At 43.7% G+C, this 8,638-nt stretch overlaps 1 protein-coding gene across 2 annotated transcripts in view; it reads right to left on the reverse strand.

The window, feature by feature from the left end:
* The window catches only part of cdk10 (cyclin dependent kinase 10), a 48,022-nt gene extending 39,850 nt beyond the window's left edge, over positions 1 to 8,172 (reverse strand). Inside the window, exons 1-3 of one of the 2 annotated variants that reach the window (XM_056245759.1) lie at positions 7,939 to 8,172; positions 6,825 to 6,897; positions 6,616 to 6,687 (exon numbers count right to left, since the gene is read on the reverse strand). In XM_056245759.1, the coding sequence (XP_056101734.1) occupies positions 6,616 to 6,687; positions 6,825 to 6,861 (109 nt within the window). In that variant the 5' untranslated portion in view covers positions 6,862 to 6,897; positions 7,939 to 8,172. Of the gene's footprint in view, positions 1 to 6,615; positions 6,688 to 6,824; positions 6,898 to 6,993; positions 7,303 to 7,938 lie in introns of those variants that run through there. The other variant, XM_056245758.1, reaches the window with a different exon arrangement.
* Between the last annotated feature and the right edge of the window lie 466 nt (positions 8,173 to 8,638).

Consider the following 8,638-nt stretch of genomic DNA (forward strand, 5'->3'; position numbering starts at 1 on the left):
GATTCTTGAGATTCGCCTTCGAGGGCCAGGCATATCAATACACAGTCCTGCCGTTCGGCCTGTCCCTAGCACCTCGTACATTTACGAAGTGCATGGACGCGGCGCTCGCACCCCTGAGACTTCAGGGCATGCGAGTCCTGAACTACTTGGACGATTGGCTGATTCTAGCTCGATCACGATCGGAGCTCATAGAACACAGGGCCGCATTACTCGAGCACCTCGAGGAGCTGGGCCTCACAGTCAATTGGGCGAAGAGCTCACTGTCTCCCAGTCAGAAAATTTCCTTTCTGGGAACCGTGTTGGACTCGCTGTCCATGACAGCACGCCTGTCACCAGAGCGCGGGCTAAATATTCAGCGCGGCGCGAAATCCTTCCGCCACGGCGCGATAGTTCCGCTCAAAAGGTTTCAGAAAATGCAGGGGCTGATGGCCTCAGCAGCCTCTGTACTCCAGTTGGGCTTGCTCCGCATGCGCCCACTGCAAATGTGGCTGAAAGCGCGGGTTCCACCCAGGGCATGGACAGCGGGTCTGTTTCGCCTCAGGGTCGACCTTCAGTGTGTTTCAGCTCTGGAACCTTGGAAAATAACCGACTGGTATCAGTCAGGTGTGAGTCTGGGGACCGCTTCGAGTGTGAAGGTGGTGTCTACGGACGCCTCCACCTCGGGGTGGGGAGCGCTGCTCGAGGGCAGACCGCTAGCTGGCCTGTGGTCAGAACGGGAAAAGCTCCTTCACATAAACTGCTTGGAGATGATAGCAGTCGACAAAGCGCTACGGCGTTTTTGTCCCCAGGTAACAGGCCACCACGTCTTGGTCCGGTCGGACAACATGTCAGTGGTGGCATACATAATCGCCAGGGCGGCGTCAGGTCACGAAACCTTCACAGGCTGACGGAACGCCTCCTGGTCTGGGCTCAGCACAACCTGCTCTCACTAAGAGCAGCGCATGTGCCTGGTCACCTGAATGTGGGACCAGACAGACTGTCCAGGAACAATGTTCCAGCAGGGGAATGGTCGCTGCACCCGCAGACGGTCCAGCTGCTGTGGAAAACGTTCGGCAGAGCACAGGTGGACCTATTTGCGTCCCACGAAAACGCTCATTGCCCGGAGTTTTTCTCGAAAAGCAAGGACGCGCTGGCTCATGTTTGGCCCCGCTGCCCCCTATATGCTTTTCCTCCTGTCTCGCTCCTGCCTCAGGTGTTGGAACGAATCAGGGAGAACGGATGCCCAGTGCTGCTCGTAGCTCCGCTCTGGACAAACCAGACGTGGTTCCCTGCCCTGATGCAGCTGGCCAGCACTGCCCCATGGCCTGTACCATTGAGGAGAGACCTCCTCTCTCAGGCGGAGGGCTCGATTTGGCACCCTCGCCCGGGGTTGTGGTCCCTGCACGCATGGGCCATCAACGGGTACCCGCTAGCCTCCCAGAAGGAGTGTTAAACACGATCGCTCAGGCTAGAGCTCCGTCTACCAGGCGGCTCTACTCCTCGAAATGGTCTGTTTTCTCTGCATGGTGTCAAGCCCAGAGCTTTTCACCTGTGGAATGCGGGGTTTCGGAAGTGCTTTCCTTCCTTCAAGAGCTACTGGATAAGGGCAGGACCCCATCCACGCTCAAAGTATATGTGGCGGCCATAGCAACGTTTGCAAAACCGGTGTCTGGCCAGTCGCTGGGGAAAAACGACTTAGTCGTGCGTTTCCTTAGGGGAGCTCGGAGGCTGAACCCTCCCAGGCCCCCTTCAGTCCCGACGTGGGACCTTTCCACGGTCCTGGAGGCCATGAAAGGCGCCCCGTTCGAGCCGATCCAGCTGGTGGACATGAAACACCTGTCGTTCAAAACAGTGTTTCTCATGGCTCTCGCTTCAGTGAAGCGCATAGGGGACTTACAGGCGCTTTCAGTAAGCACGTCGTGTATGGAGTTTGGGCCTAATGACTCGAAGGTCATTCTCAAACCAAAGCACGGGTATGTCCCGAAATCCCTCAATACACCGTTCAGGGCCCAGGTAATTTCCCTGTCCGCCCTTCCGGTTCTCAGTGAGGAGGAGGATGCGAGTCTCCTTTGCCCCGTCAGGGCATTGAGAGCTTATGTGTCACGCTCGTCTGTTTTCAGACAGACGGAGCAGCTTTTTGTTTTGTTTGGCGGCCGTTCCAAGGGACTCGCCGCCTCAAAACAGAGCCTATCCAGATGGATAGTGGATGCCATTGCGCTCGCTTACTCTGCGAAGGGCCTACAGTGCCCCTTGGGTGTCAGAGCGCACTCCACGAGAGGCGTGGCCTCTTCGTGGGCGTGGTCGAGTGGGGTTTCCCTGCAAGATATCTGTACGGCCGCGGGCTGGGCCTCGCCGTCTACATTTATAAAATACTATAACCTGGAGGTACCCGCCTTACAAGCTAAGCTGTTGGCGGTCTAAAATTCAGTGCTATCTGCCCCGCTGTGCGGCCCAGATGCTGAGTTTACTGCAGCCCCATGAGTGTTGACACACGTATGGCCACCCAGATCAGGCTGAAGGCTTTCACCCTGGCTGCGCGTTTTATTGTCATATGATAGCCCCGCTGGGTGCTTTTTTATAGGGAATGACGCTTCCAGCCTCTCTTCCTCCACTCTATGTGAGTTTATGGGGATTATGCACTACATGAGCCCTGGGCTTCGGCCCCCGGGACTTTGGTGTTGGATCCCTGTACGCACGGCGTGTTGCATTGTGTTCCCCTAGCGTAAGCTATTACGCAGTACGAGAGATACTCTCGTAAGAGAACGTACTCGGTTACTAACGAGTACTGCGTATCTTGCCGTGCTTGGAATACGCTCTGGTTCGCTTCAGCGATAAAAACCAGCTTGTACCAGCCTAACGAGCATATTTATAGGGTGAGACCACGCCCCTTCTGGCGGGACGTGACGATATTGGTCATTACGTCACGCAGAGTCTCTCTCGATAGGCTGCTGCATTTGCTGCAGAGCAACCAATAGGCGCGCCAGCTGTTTCGCCTATGTCTGCTTGCTGCTGCAAAGCGTTTTACATTAATAAAAAATTGAGGATAATTTTTGCCTTCAATATCTCGTGGAAAAGAGTTTTTCCCCTAGCGTAAGCTATTACGCAGTACTCGTTCCCTCTCTAGAGAGAACCGAGGTTACGTTGGTAACCGAGTACGTTTTCTGAGTGACATACACAAAACTAAAGACTCATAACTCCAAAACTATAGCAAGGAGAGTCAAAAGGTAGGTATCGTTTGATAGAACACTTTTTACATTTTTTCAGTACCAGACTCGCTGTGAAATGCCTCTTTTTATGAACGAGTTAACTCGTCAAGGGTGTCTTTCATTTCTGGGGCCAGTGTAATCTGACTCATAATCCATCTCGCCAGAAACGAGATGCACTGTCCTCTGCCCGAATCGAAGAGGCGTTCTTCGAAGTCAGGCAAGAGGACAGCCCGATCTGGAGAGAGAGTGAGCGATAGGGACGGACCCGTCTCTCGCTCCTCAGCCAGATCGACTCGCGAGCGTGAAGCACTGAACAGTTCACAGTGCTCACTATCTCCGTGCTCCAACGCAAGAGCAGCATGCTCTTCCCCAAACACACAAAGCAAAACTGGTGTGTGTCGTATTCAGGCATAGGCTGTGAACACAGAGAAACACACCGTTGACCTTGAGTGACGCTCATTTTCCTCTTTACGCTGTAGACACAACTAGATTTCTGCACACTGCAAGCTGGAATCTAACTCCTGACTAGAGAGTGACAGAACAAGTGTAGCACACACAGAACAGTCTCTGAAAACAAAGAAACCTGTACAGCGCACCTGTTGCACATCTATTTGTAGTCTCTGACGAGCGCTTGTTCCACGTCATCGTCAGAGGTTCAAGTTCAAGGGCAATTTCATTGGCGTGTTACACACACTATTCACAGCCGGTCACACACAAAGTGTTCCCATAGCGCTCAGTGCAGCATTGAGAGTAGCTTTTGAAAGGGAACATGTTATTAAATGTTGTCTTTATTTACAAACCTCTTGTCCAACAAATGTTTGGAAAGTGTTGCTTTTTCAAATGCAAGTTATAAGCGAGTCAATCTTGCAGTGCTTTCAGATGAAGCAGCGTTAACTACAAATCACAGAGTCTGTGTCTTTGCAGTGTGTGGACAACCACCATACAATGAAAAAAATCCATTCACTCCTTTTTTTAAATCCTAAAAAAGCCTAAACACTCTCAATAATCAAGCCGTTTGGATTTTCTGAGCAATATGATGTCATATTGCTCATGCTCCGCCCACGACCGCTGACCGTAGTAGCGTATTTCCGCCCTCAGCCATTTGTATACTATCCGCCAAGGCAGCACTTGTCTTGTGTCGACAGCCCCACGGAAGAGACAGGTGGGGTGAGCAGTTGCTCATTATCATTTAAAGAGACATGCACAGAAACGAGTCGCTGTGAACAGAGCTGTTTTTGAGGAGGTAAAAAGGGTGTTTTACACAACCATTGAGGAATTTCAACCAAAGTATGTTACAAACTTTACATGAAGACCCTAAAGAATCATACCAACTTGTGGAAAATAGGCATCCGATGACCCCTTTACACACTTTACATAAAGCATTAAACACATTTCTTACTGTACCTATGAAACTTTTTAAAACTTAATATGAAATGCATGACGACAATGTGAGTAATAAACCACACCAAAACAAAACAACTCTCCCGCCATAATCTAGATTTAAAATGAATCGTGAGGATTCGCCACCCTGGGTCACATGACCATAAACGATGGCCATAAAATAACTTCCTTGAAGTGACCATCTCATGTTCCCTTCACTAACGGAATTGTGGAAGGGCCCTTCGTGAAGGGATTCGGTTGTTCAGTTTCTTTGGAGCGCCCCTATAAATGGTGTCCCCTTCCCAAAGTGCCCTTTAAGGGTGCAAAAATGCTGTTTGGAATTCGCCCTTGAAATAAGCCTGAAAGACATGATAAGCTGGATCAAGTGTGTTTAATTAGGGTTGAAGCTAAACTCTGCAGGGCTGTGGCCTCCAGGAACTGAGTTTTGCACCCGTTTTAGATCCTACCTATCTGATAAATCATTTGTGCCAACAAACACAGAGATCAAGCACAACTGAGTGCAACAGGGATCAGGATTTCACAGTATCTGCTTCCCTGGGAGAGATTTTCACCACATATCCTGTAAACATGCTAGAATATAATTTGTCACTTGATGGTTGTATCATCACATCATCTTCTACAGCTAAGAATGTAAATACGTTATGTTTGATAGCTATTTGCTTTTGATAATCACATTGTAGAACCACTAATCAATGTATTAACTTCAAGATTATTGCAATGCTTTATTGGGTTGATGTTCTGCAAGCTCAATATAAGCTCCATTTGGTTTATAAAATGCAGCTGCTGGAGTGCTTACTAGATCCAAGAAATATAAATAATAAAAGATAAACTAGCCATTTTGCCCCACCCAATTCTGAAACCCATTTCAAATGTCAAGTCAAGTCACCTTTTTTTATATAGCGCTTTTTACAATACAGATTGTTTCAAAGCAGCTTTACAGAGATAACAGGAAAATAATGCAAAAAAGTTTATTTTCAGAAGAAAATAGCATCACAGTCCAGTGATGTTTCATTTTTGTTTTAAAAAAAGTTATGAATTTAATGTAAATTTTCGCCAATTCTGATGCGTGTGCAAAGTTTTGTGAGTTTTAGAGCAAGTTTAGGCCCTCAAAAATGCGATTAACTTTGAAGAAGAAGAAAAAGAAGAAGAAGAAGAATAAACAGAGCAATTCCAAGAGAGTCCTAGCACCATTGGTGTTCGGGCCCTAAAGATAAATATCACAATATCAATTTAAAATTGGGGGATTAAAAGACTGAAATACTACCGTAGCTCCCTGATAAGAATGCTTCAACATCAAATCTTATACCAGGTTCATGTTTTTGAAGCTTACACGGAGATGATAACGTTTTCAAAAATTGTCAAAACTTGTACCTTGGAACCCATTTCAAAGCTTGCGTTCTCGAGCCACGAAACACTGTTGTCGTGCAAATTAACTGCCAGAACGCGTTAAAAGTTTTCTGTTTTCAGTTAAAACGGTGTGGTGTAAGTTAATAACTAATGTTAATAACTAATGTTAAGTTAATAACTAATGATTTTTACAATGGAAGTGAATCAATCAAAAACTAACTTTAGCTAGACAATATAACCTTATTCTAGCTGCTGTAAAGCCAAAACAATCTCTGTTACTTTAATTTCCTATTATCACAGTAAAACAGCTTTGAAACAATCTATATTGTTAAAAGTGTTATATAAATGAAGGTGACTTGACCACAAAATTAATAATTTTCTATCACAGTAAGGATAGATATCACATGTAGCTTTATTGTGAATAAATTGACTTGTATACATGCAAGAACCATTGCAGTTTCTTCTTTTTCCTATTTGGACAAAATTGCTTTCAGATGAATGCAATATGGTCCACTTTCATTGCATGAAATAGAGCAGTAGCCTAAGAAAACATTACACGATCTTCTTTTGTTTCATGGAAAACGAAAATCATACAGGTTTGAAACGACATGAGAGTGAATAAATTCTGACAAAATATTATTTTTTAGAATTAACTATTTTCCCTTTGAAGTATCAAACTGACCATCTTTCTCTTTATCCATTCGCACTTTCTTCAGCGCAACAATTTCATTTGTCCTTGTATCACGTGCTCGGTCTGTAAACCACAAACAATCACTCAATCAAGAAATCGATTATATTTCTGTATGACATATGACAGATATAATGATGCATTATATTATTTTCATTGATATAGCTGCTATGAGCATTATTAGTCCTGCTTGTGAGACTCACACACGATTCCATATGTTCCCTCTCCAATCCGATTCATCTTCTCGTACTCCTTCACACTCCTGCATTTCCCCAACTACACACATCACGCACAATTACTGCAATACATGTTTATGTAACTCTTGTTTTATAATACAAATACAGCTTATATTTAAAACACAGCAGGTCTTACCCGTTCACTGTGGGGTATTACAAACGTCTTGTTTGTTTTTAAAGATTTCAGCTTTAAAGGCTCTAGATCTGTTTCTGCTGTGCTTTCCATCTCCAATCACTCCAGATTCGTCCGGATCAATGATTAATATAACACTTTAATGTTTCATTACTGTAAGTTTTCACGTAAAGACAGAACAAATCTAACCTAGTAAATTACATCTCAAGTAAGAAGCGGAAGTGTAACTCCGTGAAAGCTTACAGTCGCTCATTTGAACTTCCACATGGACAACCGTCAGCGTTTAGTGGGTTTATGTTCTCGCACAATACAAATGTAAATCTGATTACTGAAAATAAAAATAAGACGCTGATATAGGGGATCAGGCAGTACATTAACACAGATACTGAATAAAAAAGCGACTTCAAACAGAGTATTTGTAATTGATTTAGTTGTTTTTGAGTTATTTTTATTAGGCATATGTCTCATGACATTTTTGTTGTTTAAATAACAATTGATGGTAATTCAAGTAAGGTGTATAAAATGGATGGAGGTAGACGTTAGGCTATGTGTCTAAATTATTCATTTTTATTTTATTATTCTAGTTTAGATACAATTCAGCTTTCTAAGAAAGCACCCAAGAAAACGCTGTCACGTCTACATTAGTGGATGGCCAAGCTTCTTCTTCTTTTTTAAAATATTTTTTATTGGCTTTGTATTGAATCGTTAAATGGAAATAGGATTTCCAAATGTACCCGTACCAGTCCTTGAAATGAATACAGAGCTGTTTTGAGTACTTAATGCCACTGGTGACGTAAACCAGTCCTGCGATGAGTGTCGCCCAGTGGAGCATTCTGCTTTCGAACCTTTGACCCTCGAAGAAGGAAATATAACTTTATATGGAAACAAGTAATTAGCTCGGTAACATTTACCCCCATGACTAAAATAACTAACATTTTTATTTCATACCTCATTAAATCAGACTGTGTCTTTGATAAAACGACCTCGACCAACAACCACAGGACTTCCCATGGGCCGCGGCTCTTTATTAGCATCCTCTATTTTCAGACTCACTGGCCTTTCCAAAAGGTTTTCTCGAGATGGAGTTGTGATGATGATTATAGGTACAGCAGAATTATTTAATGATGAAGGTGGTGGTGAAGATGATAATGATGATGGATCATTGCTGAGAGACTCCTCTACTGTGAGAAAGAAAAAAAATACAGTTTTATCTTTCTTTAAATCAGCATTTTACAAATTATTAACAGTGCAACCACCCATTAATTAATATATAAGCCCAATATTTATATATTAAATATTATATAGTGGCTTAATATATAAATTTAAATTGATTGATCAAAAATTGATTCACCTAATGTAAAATATTTTACAGTAGGCTATTACCATTACATTATCATAATGTCATATTTGAGTGTGTTTGTTTAGGTTTTCTCTAATCACACTGAAGTGCACACTCCTTTAAATTGGATTACTGGGAAATTTACGTCAGAAGAAAAACATTATAGATTAACCTAATTAATCTGACACAGCAGGACAGACAATATTGCACACAGTAGTTAAAAAAAATTAGTTAATTCAAATGAATGTCTAAATGGATATTTGAAACTGTCACCTCCTATGTCTCGTTTTTGAAACATAAAGCCGATAA

Source organism: Rhinichthys klamathensis, unplaced genomic scaffold (genome assembly GCF_029890125.1).
Source record: "Rhinichthys klamathensis goyatoka isolate OS25496 unplaced genomic scaffold, OSU_Roscu_1.1 h1tg000033l_1, whole genome shotgun sequence".
Lineage (NCBI taxonomy): Eukaryota > Metazoa > Chordata > Actinopteri > Cypriniformes > Leuciscidae > Rhinichthys > Rhinichthys klamathensis.